Source organism: Symphalangus syndactylus, chromosome 19, assembly GCF_028878055.3.
Source record: "Symphalangus syndactylus isolate Jambi chromosome 19, NHGRI_mSymSyn1-v2.1_pri, whole genome shotgun sequence".
Taxonomy (NCBI): domain Eukaryota; kingdom Metazoa; phylum Chordata; class Mammalia; order Primates; family Hylobatidae; genus Symphalangus; species Symphalangus syndactylus.
In genome coordinates this window covers 59,769,852-59,789,140 of record NC_072434.2, presented here as the reverse complement: position 1 = coordinate 59,789,140, position 19,289 = coordinate 59,769,852, and the positions used below count along the sequence as shown (strand labels likewise).

Sequence of the window (19,289 nt, the reverse complement as noted above, 5' to 3'; positions counted from 1 at the left end):
GGTTAGAGCAGGAAGAAAACCTGGACAAAAATTAAAGCCACACACAGAGAGAGCATTTAAACCAGCCCTAGCCAGAGGAGAATGGCAGATCCCAGCAGTCTGAAGTTGAGTGTCTGCAAACCTTGCCACCCAGGGTCAAAGTGCTCTGTGTCTCTAAGTAAACTTGAAAGGCAGTCTAGACACAGGATTAAGATGGTGGATAGGAGGCAGGACTAGCTTGTAGCTCGTGCTCAGACAGACAGAGCAACATGTGGAGGCTCACATCGTGAACTTTTGCTCCAAGAACTGCTGCAGGAACGTACCAGGAAAACTGAGATAATCCACAAACCCTTTGAAGGAACTGGATCGCTGGTGCAAACTCCCTCAGATGCCAAAAAACTGAGTTGGCTTGCTTTCTCAGTGGGTAGGCTGGCGTTCTAAGGCAAGTTCTCAGCCCTGGTCACCGGCTGCTTGGAAATAGACTTGGTACTGTTGTGGGGCCACAGTGGGAGTGAGACCAGCCTTTAGGACTACAGGCTGTGTGGGAGTGGGGTGAGGCCTGTGACTGCCAGCTTTCCCCAACTTCCCTGGTGACCTATATGACTCGGCAGAGGTAGCCATAATTCCCCTGGGAACATAGCACCTGCGATGAAGAAATACCCAAGACTGGGTAATTTATAAAGGAAAGAGGTTTAATTGACTCACAGTTCCACATAGAGGAAGGGGAATCAAAAGCAAATACATCCTTCTTCACATGGCAGCAGGACAGAGAAGTACTGAGTGAAGAGGGAAAAGATCCTTATCATCAGATCTTGTGAGAACTCACTTACTATCACGAGAACAGCAGCATGGGGGTAACCACCCCCATTATTCAATTACCTTCCACCGGGTCCCTCCCATGATATGTGGGGATTATGGAAACTACAATTCAATATGAGATTTGGGTGGGGACACAGCCAAACCATATGATGGACTAAACTCTCCAATCAAAAGACATAGAGTGGCTAAATGGATTTTTTTTAAAAGACCTCATAATCTGTTGCCTACCAAAAATACACTTCATCTATAAAGACACATATAGACTGAAAACAAAGGGGTGCAAAAAGATATTTTGTGCCAATGGAAACCAAAAAAAGAGCAGGAGTCACTATATTATATCATACAAAATAGATTTCAAGACAAAACTGTAAGATGAGACCAAGGAGGTCACAGTATAATGATAAAGGAGTCAATTCAGCAAAAGGATATAACAATTTTAAATATATGTGCACCCAACACTGGAGAACCTAGATATATAAAGGAGATATCATTAGAGCTAAAGAGACAGATAGGCCTTAATACAATAATAGATGGAGACTTCAACACCCTGCTTTCAGATCTTCCAGACAGAAAAGCAGCAAAGAAACATCAGACTTAATCTGCACTAGAAAAGAAATGGATTTAATAGCTATTTGCAGAACATTTCATCCAAGAGCTGCAAAATATATATTCTTTTCTTCAGCACGTGGATCATTCTCAAGGATAGACCACATGTTAGGTCACAAAACAAGTCTCAAAACACTCAAGAAAACTGAAATAATATCAAGAATCTTCTCTGACCACAGTAGAATTAAACCAGAAATTAAAAATGAGAGGAATTTTAGAAGATACACAAATACAAAGAAATTAAACAATATGCTCCTGAATGATCAGTGGGTCAGTGAATAAATTAAAAACCAAATTGAAAAATTTCTTGAAGCAAATGATAATGAAAATACAACATCCCAAAACCTATGGAATACAGCAAAAGCATTAGCCAGAGGGAATTTTATAGCTACAAGTGCCTACATCAAAAAGAGGGAAAACTTTGTATAAACAATCTAACAATGAATCTTAAAGAACTAGAAAAGCAGGAGCAAACCAAACCCAAAATTAGTAGAAGAAAAGAAATAATAAAGATCAGAGCAAAAATAAATGAAATTGAAATAAAAAACAGAAAAGATCAAAGAAACAAAAAGTTACTTTTTTGAAAAGTTAAACAAAATTGACAAACCTTTAGCCAGACTAAGAAAAAAAGAGAGAAGATACAAACAAATAAAATCAGAAACGAAACAGGAGAAATTACAACTGGTACTGCAGAAATTCAAAGGATCGTTAGTAGTGAGTATGGAAAATGTAGACAAAATGGACAAATTCCTGGACACATACAACCTATTACAATTAAACCAGGAAGAAATTCAAAAGTGAACAGACCAATAGCAAGTAGCAAGGTTTAAGTCATAATAAAATGTCTCCCAGTAAAGAAAAGTCCAGGACCTGATGGCTTCACTGCTGAATTTTACCAAGAATTTAAAGAACTAATACAAGTCCTACTCAAACTATTCTGAAAAATAGAGGTGAAGGGAATACTTCCAAACTCATTCCACAAGACCAGTATTGCCCTGATACCAAAACCAGAAAAAGACACATCGAAAAAAAGAAGAAATAAAGAAAGAAAGAGAGAAAGAGAAAGAAAGAAAGAAAGAGAAAGAAAGAAAGAGAGAAAGAAAGAGAAAAGAAAGAAAGAAAGAAAAGAAAGAAAGAGAAAGAAAGAAAGAAAGAAAGAAAGAAAGAAAGAAAGAAAGAAAGAAAGAAAAGAAGCTAAAAAAAAAACTACAGGCCAATATCTCTGATGAATATTGATGCCAAAATCCTCAACAAAATACTAGCAAACTGAATTCAACAATACATTATGACCCAGTGTGATTTATCCCTGGGATGCAAGGATGGTTCAACATATGCAAATCAATCAGTGTGATACATTATATCAAAATAATGAATGATAAAAACCATATGATCATTTCAACTGATGCTGAAAAAGAATTTGATAACATTCAACATCCCTTCATGATAAAAACCCCTCAAAAAACTGGGTATAGAAGAAACATACCTCAACATAATGAAAGCCATAAAAGACATACCCAGAGCAAGTATATATTGAGTAGGGAGAAACTGAAAGTCTTTCCTCTAAGATCTAGAACATGACAAAGAAGTGAAAGCTCTCTATAATGAAAACTATAAAACACCAATTGAAAGAAATTGAAGAGAACATTAAAAAGTTAAAAAATATTTCATGTTCATGGTTTGGAAGAATCAATATTGTTAAAATGTCTGTACAACCCAAAGCAATGTACAGATTCAGTGCAATCCCTATCAAAATACCAATGACATTCTTCATAGAAAAAACAATCCTAAAATTTATACAGAACAACAGAAGACCCAGATGGCCAAAGCTTTTCTAAGTAAAAAGAAGAAAACTGGAGGAATCACATTACCTGACTTCAAATTATGCTACTGAGCTATAGTAACCAAAACAGCATGGTATGGGCATAAAAACAGACACACAATCCAATGGAACAGAATTAAAGGACCCAGAAACAAATCCACACACCTACAGGGAACTTATTTTCAATGAAGGTGCCAAGAACATGAACTGGGGAAAGACAGTATCTTCAAAAAATGATGCTGGGAAAACTGAATATATACATGCAGAAAAATGAAGCTAGAACCCTAGCTCTCACATATGCAAAAATCAAACCAAAATGGATTAAAGACTTAAATCTAAGACCTCAAGCTATGAAATTACTACAAGAAAACATTGGGAAAAATCTCCAGGACATTAATATGGGCTAAAATTTCTTGAGCAATAACTCACAAGCACAGGCAACCAAAGCAAAAATGGTCAAATGGGATCACATCAAGTTAAAAAGCTTCCGCACAGCAAAGGATATGATCAACACAGTGAAGATACAACCCACAGAATGGGAGGGAATATTTGCAAACTATTCTTCTCACAAGGGATTAACAACCAGAATATATAAGGAACTCAAACAACTCTATAAGAAAATAATCTTTTTCCCAATCAAAAAATGGGGAAAAGATTTGAATAGACATTTATGAAAAGAAGACATACAAATGGCAAACAAGCATACGAAAAGGTGCTCAATGTCATTGATTGCAACAGAAATGCAAATCAAACTACAATGAGATACCATCTCACCCCAGTTAAAATGTTTTATATCCAAAAGTCAGGCAATAATAAATGCTGGCAAGAATGTGGAGAAAAGGGAACACTTGTACCTTGTTGATGGGAATGTAAATTAGTACAACCACTAATTGTTGGAGGTTCCTCAAAAAACTAAAAATTGAATTACCATATCATCCAGTAATCCCACTGCTGGGTATATATTCAAAAAAGAGGAAATCAGTGTATCAAAGAGATATCTGCACTCCTGTTTGTTGCAGCACTATTTACAATAGCTGAGATTTGGAACCAACTTAAATGTCCATCAGCAGATGAATGAATAAAGAAAATGTACATACACAAGATGGAGCACTATGCCGCCATAAAAAAGAATGGGATCCAGTCATTTGCAATAACGTGTGTATTAGTCCATTCTCATGCTTCTAATAAAGACATTCCCAAGACTGGGTAATTTACAAAGGGAAGAAGTTTAATTGGCTCCCAGTTCTGCAGGGCTTGCAAAGCCTCAGGAAACTTACAGTCATGGCGGAAGGAGAAGCAAACGCATCCTTCTTCACATGGCAGCACCAAGGAGAAGTGCAGAGTGAAGGGGTCGGGGAAGCCCCTTATAAAACCATCAGATCTCGTGAGAACTAACTCTCACAAGGATGGGAGAAACCACCACCTGATCCCTCCCACAACACATGGGGATTATGGGAACTACAATTCAAGATGAGATTTGGATGGGGACCAAACCATATCAACTTGGATGGAACTGGAGATCATTATGTTAAGGGAAATAGGCCAGGGACAGAAACACAAATATTGTATGTTCTCACTTATTTGTGGGATCTAAAAATCAAAACAACTGAATTCATGGACATAGAAAGTAGAATAATGGTTATCAGAGGCTAAGAAGAGTAGTGGGGGTGTGGAGGAGAGGTGAGGACGGTTAATGGGTACAAAAAAATAGAAAGAATGAACAAGACTACTATTTGATAGTACAAACACGGTGATTATAGTCAATAATAACTGTACATTTTTAAATAATTTAAAGACTATGATTGCATTGTTTGCAACTGAAAGAATAAATGTTTTATATTTATGGGGATGGATGGATGGATACCCCATTTCCAGGATGTGATTATTTCACATCACACTCCTGTATCAAAACATCTCATGTATCCCATAAATGTATATACCTACTACGTATTCACAAAAACTAAAAAGAAAAAAAATCACCTAGTGTCACCTTTCTCAGAATGTATCCCCAGTGTTAAGTGATGCTTGACTGTACATGAAAAGATGTACAACATCATTAGCCACTAGAGAAATGCAAATTAAAACCACAATGAGACATCACTACACATCTATCAGAATGGCTGAAGTGAAAATACAGTGGCAACACCAAATGTTGGCAAGAATGCAGAGAAACTGGATCACTCATACATTGCTGGTGGGAAAATAAAATATTACAGCCTCTCTGGAAAATTGTCTGGCAGTTTCTTTATTTAAAAAAAAAAACTGATATATGAACTACTGTATGGCTCAGGAATTGCACTCCTGGGCATTTATCCTAGAGAAATGAAAACTTATGTCCAAAAATCCTGTAAAAGAATCCTTACAACAGTCTTATTTATAATAGTCAAAAACTGGAAACAGCCCAGATGTCCTTCAAGGAGTGAATGCTTAAACAAATTGTGGTACATCTATACCATGGAATACTACTCAGAACCCAAAGGAACAAACTATCAATAGGCACAACATCCTAGATGAATGTCCAGATAACTATGCTCAGTTAAAAAAAAAAAATTCCACTTACTAGGTAGGCTGAGGCTGGAAGATCACTTGAGCCTAGGAGTTCAAGTCCAGCCTGGGCAACCTAGCAATACCCTGGTTTAAAAAAAAAAAAAAAATCCTGAAAGGTTACATACTGTATTATTCCATTTCTATATCACTGAAATTACAAAATTATACAAATGGAGAAGAGATTTATAGTTGCAAGGGGTGTTTGTTTGTTTGTTTGTTTGTTTTGAGATGAGGTCTCGCTCTGTCATCCAGGCTGGAGTGTAATGGCACGATCTCGGCTCACTGCAAGCTCCACCTCCCGGGTTCACGCCATTCTCCTGCCTCGGCCTCCTGAGTAGCTGGGACTACAGGCACTGCCACCACACTTGGCTAATTTTTTTGTATTTTTTTAGTAGAGACGAGGTTTCACCGTGTTAGCCAGGATGGTCTCTATCTCCTGACCTCGTGATCCACCCATCTCTGCCTCCCAAAGTGGTGGGATTACAGGTGTGAGCCACTGCGCCCGGCCCAGTTGCAAGGGCTTAAGGAGGGAGAGCGGACAGAAGGAAAGTGGATGTGATTATAAAAAAGTTAACTGAAGATTCCTTGTGGTGATAGAAATGTTCTGTGTCTTGACTGGATCAATGTCAATATTTCCATTGCGATATTGTACTATAGTTTTGCAAGATGTTATCATTGGTAGAAACTGGATATCTGTATTGTTTGTTACAATTGCAAGTGAATCTACAATTATCTAAAACTAAAAAGGTCAATTAAAAGGAAAAAAATGAGAAATTAATTTTATAGAGTCAATTCTGCAAGTTTTTCCTTTATGATTTCTGGTGTTGTATCTGCTTAGGAAGGCTTCTCTCCTCTTCAAGATTACAAAAATACTTTTCTATATATAATTATTTTCCATTTTTATTTCTAACATATGGAACTTTTTTCTTCATTTGAATGTTTTTATTTCAAGTAAGCACCTTATCTGCTTCTCTAAGAGACAAGCAGTGATGTTGATATTCTTTTTTTCTTCTTTTTTTAATTATTATTATACTTTAAGTTTTAGGGTACATGTGCACAATGTGCAGGTTTGTTACATATGTATCCATGTGCCATGTTGGTGTGCTGCACCCTTTAACTCGTCATTTAGCATTAGGTATATCTCCTAATGCTGTCCCTCCCCCTTCCCCCCACCCCACAACAGTCCCTGGAGTGTGATGTTCCCCTTCCTGTGTCCATGTGTTCTCATTGTTCAGTTCCCACCTATGAGTGAGAACAATGCAGTGTTTGGTTTTTTTGTCCTTGCGATAGTTTACTGAGAATGATGGTTTCCAGTTTCATCCATGTCTCTACAAAGGACATGAACTCATCATTTTTTATGGCTGCATAGTATTCCATGGTGTATATGTGCCACATTTTCTTAATCTAGTCTATCGTTTTTGGATATTTGGGTTGGTTCCAAGTCTTTGCTATTGTGAATAGTGCCGCAATAAACATATGTGTGCGTGTGTCTTTATAGCAGCATGATTTATAGTCCTTTGGGTATATACCCAGTAATGGGATGGCTGGGTCAAATGGTATTTCTAGTTCTAGATCCCTGAGGAATCGCCACACTGACTTCCACAATGGTTGAACTAGTTTACAGTCCCACCAACAGTGTACACGTGTTCCTATTTCTCCACATCCTCTCCAGCAGCTGTTGTTTCCTGACTTTTTAATGATGGCCATTCTAACTGGTGTGAGATGGTATCTCATTATGGTTTTGATTTGCATTTCTCTGATGGCCAGTGATGATGAGCATTTTTTCATGTGTTTTTTGGCTGCATAAATGTCTTCTTTTGAGAAGTGTCTGTTCATATCCTTTGCCCACTTTTTGATGGAGTTGTTTGTTTTTTTCTTGCAAATTTGTTTGAGTTCATTGTAGATTCTGGATATTAGCCCTTTGTCAGAGGAGTAAGTTGCGAAAATTTTCTCCCATTTTGTAGGTTGACTGTTCACTCTGATGGTAGTTTCTTTTGCTGTGCAGAAGCTCTTGAGTTTAATTAGATCCCATTTGTCAATTTTGGCTTTTGTTGCCATTGCTTTTGGTGTTTTAGACATGAAGTCCTTGCCCATGCCTATGTCCTGAATGGTATTGCCTAGGTTTTCTTCTAGGGTTTTTATGGTTTTAGGTCTAACCTGTAAGTCTTTAATCCATCTTGAATTAATTTTTGTATAAGGTGTAAGGAAGGGATCCAGTTTCAGCTTTCTACATATGGCTAGCCAGTTTTCCCAGCACCATTTATTAATCTATATTCCCTTTTAAATCCACAAACTGTGGTTTGACAACTGTGACAGATTGTATACATTCTCAAAGGAAATACCTAACAAAATACTTTATATTTCTGATGTAATAGAAGTGCTCCATAAGCAAAACCTAGAGGCTTAATTAGAACATTAGTTGCCAACACTAAAAGCAATCCAATAAACCTGTTTCAAGTTAAAGTTCTGTTGTACCATTATGCTGAATAAGGTCACCTGATGCAGTAGTGCAGATACACACAGCTCCAAAGAGCACCATTACTGTGGACGACAGCCTGCACCCGCTTAGATGCAGCACTTTTAATTCAGCCAGGTCACTCTCGGGTCCATTCCCTCTCTGCTTGTCTATAATGTCCAGGTACATCAGACCATGACTCTGTAACAGAAGAAGAAAAGCTTTTGGATGAAAGGAGGAAGGTTAATTATAAGGAAAGGTGATAAGAAAGGCTTGTTGGGAGGATGACTGAGTGCTAAGTCTCCTCCCAAACACCCTAACCAGGCATCTCAGTGTACTGAGAAATGCAAAGAAAAGCCTCTTCTCTCTACCACATTCCCCATCTCCCAAGCTTTGGCTCTCTGAATCTAGAATAGGAGTGAGGAGACGAGCAAACAATAGCCTGAACTCTCAATGAAAACATTCAGAAAGAAAGTCACAGAGCAAACAGTCGCAGGGTGGAGACGCAACCCAGGGGCTTGACCTGCATGAGGCCACAGGGCTCCCTGACATTTGGAACAGTTTCTCTGACATTCTACAGCTGACAATTTAGAAGTGCAGCCTGGGGAGATGAAAGCAAGTATAATAACCCTGGGTTTCTGGTCAGCAACAGAAACATGTGATTGTCATGAGCAAACTAGTAACCACAGATTTGGAATCCTGCTGAATGCATTACTTGAACATCCATAAACACTGACCCCCAAAAAAGTTTAAAATCTATCTTAATTATTTAGCTTCCTTGAGAAAACAAAAAAATGACATCACATCAATTATACATAATTATGTTAGGCCATTCTTGCACTGCTATAAAAAAAAGAAAGTCTGAGACTGGGTAATTTATAAGAAAAGAGGTTTAATTGGCTCACAGTTCTGCAGACTGTACAGGAAGCATGGCAGCATCTGCTTCTGGGGAGGCCTCAGCCAGCTTCCAATCATGGTGGAAGGGGAAAGCAGGCATATCACATGGCCAGAGCAGGAGAGAGAAAGAGACAGAAAACGGATGGGCTGGGGGGAGGTGCCACACACTTTTAAATGATCAGATCTCACAGAACTCACTATCATGAAGACAGCAGCAAGCCATGAGGGATCCGCCCCCATGATCCAAACACCTCCCACCAGGCCACACATCCAGCATTGGGAATTACAATTCAACATGAGATTTGAGCAGGGATAAATATCCAAGCTATATCAATAATCAAAAAGAATTGCCCAAGAAATGGACCAAGCAAATGTTCTCAAAATATTTAATCATCGAGATTAATTATAAGAAGAAGTCGTTAATGGCAGCACCTAGGCCACGTGCTCTGAGCCTATTCTGAACAGAGATGTAATCTTATAGGTAGAATGTCTTTGTAAACTGTATTTTCCCCCGACTGCCACTTAAAATACACTGAGTATTTGTTGAATAACACAAGTTATTCTTAGAAATAAATGTAAATGAAAGAATTTCTAAATGGAAATCTAGCTTTGTCATCCGAATCATCATAGAACTAACTAGAAATCTGCATCTCTAAAGTAATTCAAACTTAGTTTCCCAGTAAATCAGCTACTGAGGATTTCGTATTCAGGTTTTCCAGATTAAAAACTAAGAAATGTATTTGTATGCAGAGAAGGCTATTGCAGTCGGTTTCATTGAGACACCACCAGTACCTTTGACTTACATGGCGCCTTCAGTGATAAGAGTTCTATGTGCCTTCATGAGGAAGTGCTTCATGTGCCCGTACATTCAGGGATGATTGGGATTCAAATCATTCCTCACATTTGCAATCTGATTTATGTTACATACTAGAAACTAATCATAGTAAATATTACTTGAAATAAGCAGGGATTGAAACTGAGATTCCTGTTTTGCTTGGTTTTCCTTATAATGAAGTTATACTTCTTGCAAAAAACAAAAACACACTCTATATGGAATTTCTAAAAATTTACCTCTAAAGTACAGAGTCCTTATCCACTATTTGTGTATGGCTTTAACTAGTGTTAGTAGTAACAATATTAATGATAGCTGTCTCCAACAATTTAAGATGTGTGAAATACTACTATGTATCCAAAATCATATAATGCTTACAAAACCCTGTAAGATAGGTACTACTATTGTTCCCATTTTAAATACAAGCATGCCTTGAAGATATTTTAGGTTCAGTTACAGATCATTACAATAAAGAGAATATCACAATAAAGCAGGTCACAGAATATTTTGCCATCCCTGGGCATATAAAGTTGTGTTTACTCTGTACTGTCACCTCTTAAATGTGTCATAGGATTATGTCCAAAAAATGTAAATAATTTAAAAATATTTTGCTACTTAAAAATGCTAACAATAACCTCAACCTCCAGTGAGTCATAATCTTTTTGCTGGTGGGGGGTTTTGCCTGAATGCTGATGGCTGCTGACTGCTCCGGGTGGTATTTGCTGAAAGTTGGGGTGTCTGTGGCAATTTCTCAATAAGATAACAATGAAGTTTGCCATATCACTTGACTCTTTTTTTTTTTTTTCTGGGATGGAGTCTCTATCTGTCACCCAGGCTGGAGTGCAGTGGCACAATCTCAGCTCACTGCAACTTCCACCTCCTGGGCTCAAGCGATTCTCCTGCCTCAGCCTCCGAGTAGCTGTTTTCAACATTGTTGGATGTCAGGGAATAGAGAGGCCCCAGGACAGAGAGAGAGACAGGGAAATAGCCAGTTGGTGGAGCGGTTGGAACAAACACAGCATTCATCATTTAAGTTTGCCAACTTATATAGGCATAGTTTGTGACACCCCCAAAAATGACAATAGTAATATTAAAGATAACTGATTACAAGTCACCATGACAGATATAGTAGTAATGAAGAAGTTTGAAATATTGCAAAAATTACCAAAATGTGGCACAGGGACATGAAGTGAACACATGCTGTTGGGAAAATGGCACCAATAGACTTGCTTGATGCAAGGTTGACACAAAACCTTCAATTTATAAAAACAAAAATAAAAACGTAGTGTCTGCAAAGCATACTAAAAGCACAACAAAATGAGATATGCCTGTGTAAATAAACTGAGCCTCAGAGATAAATTGAGTACCTCTCCAAAATTACAGAGTTTCTAAGAGAAAGAGACAAGATTTGATCATGATCTGTCTACCTCCAAAGCCTGTGCTTGAGCCATGGAACTAGATTGCCTCTAAGGACAGCTACACCTAAGCTGAGACCTGAAATGAAGGAGGAGCCAGCCACACGAAGGCTCTGAGCCCGGAATGGGGCAGCGTGTGGGAACAGGGGAGAATTAGAGAATATCCTGACAACCTCAACTCATACCTTTACATCTTAAACTTGTAAGCTGGGTGCTAAAATATGATTCATTCTACCTCTGTTTGATCTTCCCATTGGCTGACAACAAAATAATAGGTCCCAGGCATTTCCACAAGACTTGCAAACAGGGTACTCAGCAACCCATTTGTCTATCCCTAGTCCATCACCTATCTCAGGAGTCCAACAGGGTTGGAGTTGAAAAACTTAAGAGCAGGAATTTCTCTGGAGAAGCTGTAATTATGTTCTGCATCCCCTCTCTGGCCCTGTTTCTCCCACAAGGGGAAGAAGAGGGGTGTTTTACCCCCACACTTTGAGATCTAGTGAGAGGTTTAGGGGTCTAATCAATGGGCTGGTCTCTGATTGAGCTGAAAAGTCTAAAGGCGAGATGCCATGGCTCAGCCAGGCTAAGGGGATAAGGGGCAGCATTCAGGAAAAGTGGACAGCCCTGAGGGAGAGTTGCATTTTCACACAGGCGAGGATGGAGGAGAGGTTCCCACTAACCATGGGTCTTGTGGGTCTTGTGGGAGCCAGGCTGGAGCCACGTTCAAAGAGACCTTGCTCAAGAGGTTTACCAGAGAGAAACTTGTGGGGTGGGAGGCCAGATGCCCACAGACTGAGAGTTTGTGTTGAGTGGCCAATCGCATCCCACATCACAGGACTAGTTATTGGAGGTTCCCAATGAGCAGTTTTTCAGAAACCCGCAAAATGGATCCTAAGGGGAAGATCTGGATTTATATTTACCAAGCCTCATGAACACTAAGAACATATCATGAAAATACCAATCTCTGAATACTGTGCATTTCCTTAATTCCTTCTTCCCAATTCTGAAGGAGTCAGAAGGCTGGGCTAGTGAGCTGGGTTGGAGGAGTAGAACTAGGTTGCAGGGGATGTGGAGCCAAAGCCATTTGTGCTTCCTCCTCATTATAGGATTCAAAAGCTAGGACGGGGGAAATACTTTCAATTTGACTGTCATTACATGGAAGTGAGCCATTTAAAGCACTGAAATAATTCTGTCCCTGTAACAAAAACTGTCTCAAGGACTTGTATTATCTAACTCTAAATGGAAAAACTAGAGCACCTGGTCAATATTTCTAAGGAGCAGGGGGAGAATGTCGCCTTCACTGTACATGTTTGAAGACTCTTGGATGGGTTACAAAGAAAATATTTTAAAATCATTCAACAAATATTCACGTACTGCCTGCAGTGTGCCATGTATAATTCCAATACTTGGAATATATCAGTGAATAGACAAAATGTCTGCCTTCATATAGCTTACATTCTGCAGGAGTGGGGGATGAGAGACAGTCAATAAACGTGATAAATGGGTGAATTACATATTGTGAGAAAAATCAATCAGTACTGTGAAAAATTGATCAGGCTAATGTCATTGAGAATGCTAAGGAAAGATAGCCTGTCATTTAAATCAGGTGTTTATAGTGGGCTTTACCGCGTGGGTGATTGCCTTAGTCCACTTGTATTGCTATAAGGGAACACCTGAGGCTGGGTAATTTATAAAGAAAAGGTGTTCATTTGGCTCACAGTTTATTTGGCTCACAGCAGGCTGTATAAGAAGCATGATGCTAGCATCTGCATCTGGTGAGGGCCTCAGGAATCTTCCATTCAAGGTAGAAGGCAAAGGGGGACAGTCATCATATGATGAGAGAGAAACCCAGAGAGAGAAGAGGAGGTACCGGGCTCTTTTCAACAAGCAATTCTTGTGGGAACCTCGAGTGAGAATTCACTCCCATGAGAATGGCACCAAGCCATTCATGAGCAATCCATCCCCACAATCCAAACACCTTCCACCAGACCCCACCTCCAACACTGGGGATCAAAGTCTAACATGAGACTAGGTGGGACCAAACACACCATCTCCGAACCACAGGAGTGATATTTTAAAAAGGAGGTTGTTTTAAAACATAAGTCTGGGCCGGGTGTGGTGGCTCACGCTGTAACCCCAGCACTTTGGGAGGCCAAGGCAAGTGGATCACCTAAGGTCAGGAGTTCAAGACCAGCCTGACCAACATGGTGAAACCCCATCTCTACTAAAAAATACAAAAATTAGCCAGGCATGGTGGTGGGCACCTGTAATCCCAGCTACTCAGAAGGCTGAGGCAGGAGAATCACTTGAACCCGAGCGGCAGAGGTTACAGTGAGCCGAGATTGTGCCATTGCACTCTAGCCTGGGCAACGAGAGCGAGACTCCATCTCAAAAAAAAAAAAAAAAAAAAGTAAGTCTGATCATGTCACTCCTCTGCTAAAAACTCTGCAATGGCTCCTAAACTCTGACTGCTGGGTCAAGAAACTATAAAGAGTAAAGATGGAAGCAGAGAACTGCTGAGTGGCTAGCGTAATACTAACCAAAGTGAGAGATGGCGGTGGCAAATGGTAACTGTAGAAGAGGTAAGAAGTGGACAGACTAAGATATTTTGAAAGAGAATTTCCTAACTAGGTAGATGTGTGATGTGAAAAACAAGAGTCAAGGTTGACTCCAAGGTTTTGGGGCTAAGCAACTGGAATGCTGGAAGCAACTGGAATCTTGTCCATTGGGGCACCAAGTGGAGTAGGATTGAATACATGGATCTAAAGTCCAAGAAAGAGATCTGGGCTGCAGTTATGAATTTGGAAGTAGAGATTAAGAATTATCTACAAATTGCAATAAAAGCCCCAATAATAACAGAAAGAGCAGCCCATGGTAAACCAGCTTCAGTGAATAGTGAGATATCCAGAAACTAGATAGAAAAGAAACAAAATTGATTTGCATAAAATCTGAACAAAGATTTCGACCAAATCTCACTACTCAAAGAAATCCTGTATGTTTATTCTTTGGTAATTTAGAAAGTTTTTTCATACTAGCTATTCTTCTAAAATGCTCAGGGTCTTCTGGCTTAGATTTTTGTTTTTTGATTTCTTAAAATGGGAAATGCCATGTATCTTCTATACTGAAGGGAAGGACAGACTGACTAGGATGAGAAGCAGCTAGAAAATGTAACAAAACATCTCTACCCTCTACATAGAAAATGTTCTCTTATTCAATTTCTCTCTCTTGTTTCATCTATTCCTCTTTACTCTTAATTGACATAATAATCTGCCAATCATATCAGTGGCTTGCTGGTCTTGGAAGGTGAGAATCCCACTGCGTCCCACTGACCTGTTGTTCTGGGGAATTAACAAGGCCTTCACAGAGTCCCAGCCTGCTTCTCCAGGAGAATATCCTCCTCTTCATCATGCCATCCTAATAAGTTTTATCAGAGCCCAGCCAGCTCTGTATCTCTTGCAACACAACTGACACAACATTTTTTGGTAGAACAAAAGAAATAAACATCCAAATCACTGTTCTCAATAAAACTGAGTAGGATGACTCTCCTTGCTTAGAAGTTGGGGTGAGGTCCTCCTCCAGCAATTTATTTAAAACTTGGAACACCACATTTCTCTTAAGTACAGACAGAAATTTTTTAATAGAAGAGTGTGTTAATTTCTTCAAGTCAAGTCAGTGAAGAATATTTTTGAAGTCTCCTCTGTCTATAAAGTATCACTTAGTTATTTAAGAATTTAGAGCTACATTCCTGCCACTGTTCCTTGGTGAGACCTCTAACCACAATAAAAAGGGATATTTTGTCTCCCTCTGTGTAGTTCACACAAAGAAAATTGCAGCTACAAGTCAGAGGGGCAAACTAAATGTCACTCTGACTCAAAGATCTGGAAAAAATGTAAAAATTCCATTACGAAAAATGAGGGAGCAAGAAAAATGGTGCTAGTAATATCAAACTACTGGGTATCCTCTGGAGCTGATTATGTTTCCCTGAAGGATGGGGATCAGTACACAGCAATATATAGACAGCCTGCTCAGTTGAATTCCAGACTGGAGGCAAAGAGACAAACTATACTACCCAGTCCTTAACAGTCCTATGGCTCTGAGACAATAAGTAATTAGGGTTATAGATTGTTATAGATCATTTTCAGTGAAACAAACACTGAAAAAAAAATAGATGTGGGAATAAACATAGCCAAACAAAGAAAAACATTTGTCATATATTCAAGCTCAGAGGACTTAGCCTCGACTTTGAAGGCAGTAGAACTGATTCCAAATCGGGCTGGGAGGGTTATTTTGCGTCACTTGAGTCAGATCTAATGATTCTGATGACTTTAAATGTTCCTAAATTATTCCCCAGAGTGGTTAGATTTTGTATTTGGGCCATAGTTGCGACAGAAAATGCTATTTAGCATTCAATCAACCCAGCTTTCCATTTGCCAACATTCTGGCCCTCTGTCAGTACAGTGAGTATTGAAAGTCATACTCCTACCCCTAAAATATTTCAAAACTATAACATGCCTTCAGATTTATGAAAGTACAGTTTTAGAGGTAACTGTATCAGCTCCTTTTTTGTGTTCTTTCCTTTCTTTTTTTCAAAGGATATGTGGTATTTCTCAGTTAACCAGAACAACCAACTGAATAGAATATTTCGTTCTCTAGAACAGCACTGTCCAACAGAACTTTCTGCAATGATGAACATGTTCTACATCTGTGGTGTGCAATACGGTAACAAGTCATCATGACTATTGAGCACTTGATATCGGGCTAATGTGTCTAAGAATTTTTAATTTAATAATTTGAAGTTTCATTTTAGACACCTACATGTGGCTAATGGTGTTTTGGACAGTGCAGCTCTAGAATATCAGAGAGGGCATTATACTGTATCTAGAATCTGTATTGTAACATGGAAGGTGTTATCAGCCTATAGCTGAATACTGATTTTGTGTGCAAATGTGTCTGCAATATACTCTCTAATCAGAAGCAGCTTACTTTGTATTAGTTGGCCTGTGGTAGGCTGTAGGCAGGCCTGCTGTGGGACTGTTGACAAAGTAAAGAAGGAGTATTAGTTTTCTATGACTGCCTTAGCAAAGTACCAAAACACTTGGGAGCTTGAAACAATATAAATGTATTGCTTCACAGTTTTGGAGGCTAGAAGTCCAAAATCAAAGTGTCGACAGGGCCATGCTCCATCCGATGGTTCTAGAAAATTCTTTGCCTCTCATAGCTTCTGGTGTTCGTCAGCAATCCTTAGCATTCTTCGAATTGTAGATGCATCACTCCATTCCCATAACCATCATCTGCCTGTGTATCATCATATCATCTTCCCTCTCTGCATGTCTGTCTCTGTCCAAACTTTCTCTAAGGACAGCAATTTATTAGATTAGGGCCCATCCTAATGACCTCATTTCAACTTGGTTGCTCCTGTAAAGACCCTACTTCTAAGTAAGGTCATATTCTAAGGTACCAGGGTTAGGACTTCAACATATCTTTGGGGGATGGGGGGCAAAATTCAATACATAATATTTGGTATGGCAGTAATTTCTTTATATGGCACAGTAAGTGAATCTCTGAAAATTGACATGGCTGCTTTCTCACTCTAATCCTTTAAAGGCAACAGGACCAGATCAGAGGTCCTGGCACACCCTCATTTCCATGTAAATAGCCTTGACCACAGAAATCTGAGAAAGAGACACATTGAGGAATGGCATCCACTCATCTAACCTTACCACATGTCTTCTCTGCTTGACTTAGCACAGGTTTGGCAGTAAACTGAGGAAAAAGCAACTTGAATGGAATCCAAGTGATTCTCTTCCACCTGTGAAACAGACCAATCTCTATGGTGTGGCCTGCACAGAGCTGCTTCAGGACTCACCACTGTTCACAGCCTCTTAGAAGTTTAGAAGAGGGAAGCCTTTGCTTTTAAAAATTATAATTAAAAGTACATTTACCCTTCTCTCTTTTGTCCTTTTCCCCAGTTCCTTTTGCTAAGTCAATCTGGTGCTCCTTTTCGTCAAGCTCCTTTTCGTCCTTCCCTTATTGGATGTGGCATTTCACATTGCACCTAATCCTTTAGGAAACGTGTTAACAGTATGTCCCAGCCAAGGGCAGAGGGCACGGATCTCCCCAGATGAGGTGTGATCTCAGCTATAAAGACTCAGAGAAAGCCATAGGCCTTAGTGAACTGGGTTGATGAATGTTTTCCTGGTGAAGTGGGAGATCTGAGGGTGCAGGAGGGCTCAGCAAGGGAAAGGGAATTTGGATTGAGCAAGCAAGTCTGAATGCCGCAAAAGGAAAGGGGGAGAGTGTGGAGGGACTGGGAGATGACACGGTCCAGGGACTTCATAAGAACTATGAGACACAGAACAAGAACAAGGCCATTGGGATGGTTTATTTTTTGTACTGCTGTTAAAACATTACTTCTGGGTGTGTCTGTGAGAAAGTTTCCAGAGGAGATCATCGGTTGAATCAGTAAACTGAGTAAAAGAAGATTTTTGCTGGGCATCATCCAGTACATTGAGGGCCTGAATAGAACAAAAGGGCAGAGGAAGGATGAATTCTTGCTTTCTACTTGAGCTGGGACATGCATCTGCTCCTGCCTTCAAACATCACAGCTCGTGATTCTCAAACCTTCAGCCTCAGACTGAGAATTCTACCATCAACTCTCCTGGTTCTCAGGCCTCAGATTCAGACTCAATTATGCCACCATCTCTCCTGGGTCTCCAGACCACAAATGGCATATTGTGGGACTTCTTGAGCTCCACAATCCTGCGAACTAATTCTTATAATAAATCTTCTCATATATTTATATATATCTACCCATGTATCTATTTCTCTGTATCCTATTGGTTCTGTTTCTCTGGAGAACCCTGACTAATATACCCCTGATGTGAGATGCTAAGGAAATCGCTATGGTAGCATGAGGAAAGAGGGTAAACAAAGAGAGAGAGAGAAGACCATTCAATCAGCATCTCTAAGGATTAAATAAGACGATGTCAACCAGAACCTCAATAAGACTTTGTTGATGGATAGTTGAGTCAAGTTAGACAGCAAGCTCCTTGAGGGCGATAAGAAGCTGTCTTATAATTTTTTTTATAACAGCACCCAGCATGGTGCCTTGTGCATGGAAGTTGTCCAATAATTATTAAATGGAAATGCAAAAAAAATGGATTTTGAGAATAATAAGCAAAATAATAAGCATCACTGTATAATGTCAAAGTGCAGGAAAGTAAGGGTAGGTACTGTTCTGAGAGTTAATTGGGAGATGGAGACGGATAGCCTAACAATAAAAGTATTAGGAAATAAATGATGAAATGTAAGGAAAAAGAAGTAGTCTTCAGTAGTGTTGGATAAATAAATGAAGAAATGGAGTAATGTATGAAAAGGTTAAAAGAAACCCTGAAGTTTCTTACTTGAAGTATTGGTGTTAAAATTCATTAGCTATTAAGATAGAAATCTGGATATGAAGTCTCACGTAATGATAAATGCCCATGACCATCCCGCATGTGTGTTTTGTTTCATCTGCACAGGGTTAAAGAGTCGTTTTAAAAAAAGGATATTTCCAATGCACATGCAAATACATTGGACTCCAGCTCCAATGCACTCAGGGGTGCAGGCTGCGCAGGCTGCTCAAGCTTCCTACAGTCGGCACCACACTCTATAGTCTCCTCATAGAGCCCACTTTACCCGTGTGGAAAGTGATAGCTCTCTAGCACACATCTATTTAGTCAAACAGGTTGTTAAAATATTGAAATAATTTAGATGGTTCATAAATGTGATGGTTCATATTAAGCATCAACTTGTTTGGATCGAAGGATGTGAAGTATTGGTCCTGGATGTGTCTGTGAGGGTGTTGCCAAAGGAGATTAACATTTGACTCAGTGGACTGGAAGAGGCAGACCCACCTAATCAACTTCCAGCACAGCCAAA

At 39.4% G+C, this 19,289-nt stretch overlaps 1 protein-coding gene across 2 annotated transcripts in view; it reads right to left on the bottom strand.

The window, feature by feature from the left end:
* CENPF (centromere protein F) overlaps positions 1-19,289 on the bottom strand; it is a 140,806-nt gene that overhangs the window by 40,454 nt on the left and 81,063 nt on the right. The window contains exon 21 of one of the 2 annotated variants that reach the window (XM_063613909.1): positions 17,762-17,884. The exons of the other annotated variant lie outside the window; for it this stretch is intronic. Coding sequence (XP_063469979.1) covers positions 17,777-17,884 — 108 coding nt within the window. The 3' untranslated portion in view covers positions 17,762-17,776. Of the gene's footprint in view, positions 1-17,761; positions 17,885-19,289 lie in introns of those variants that run through there. 2 annotated transcript variants of the gene reach the window in all.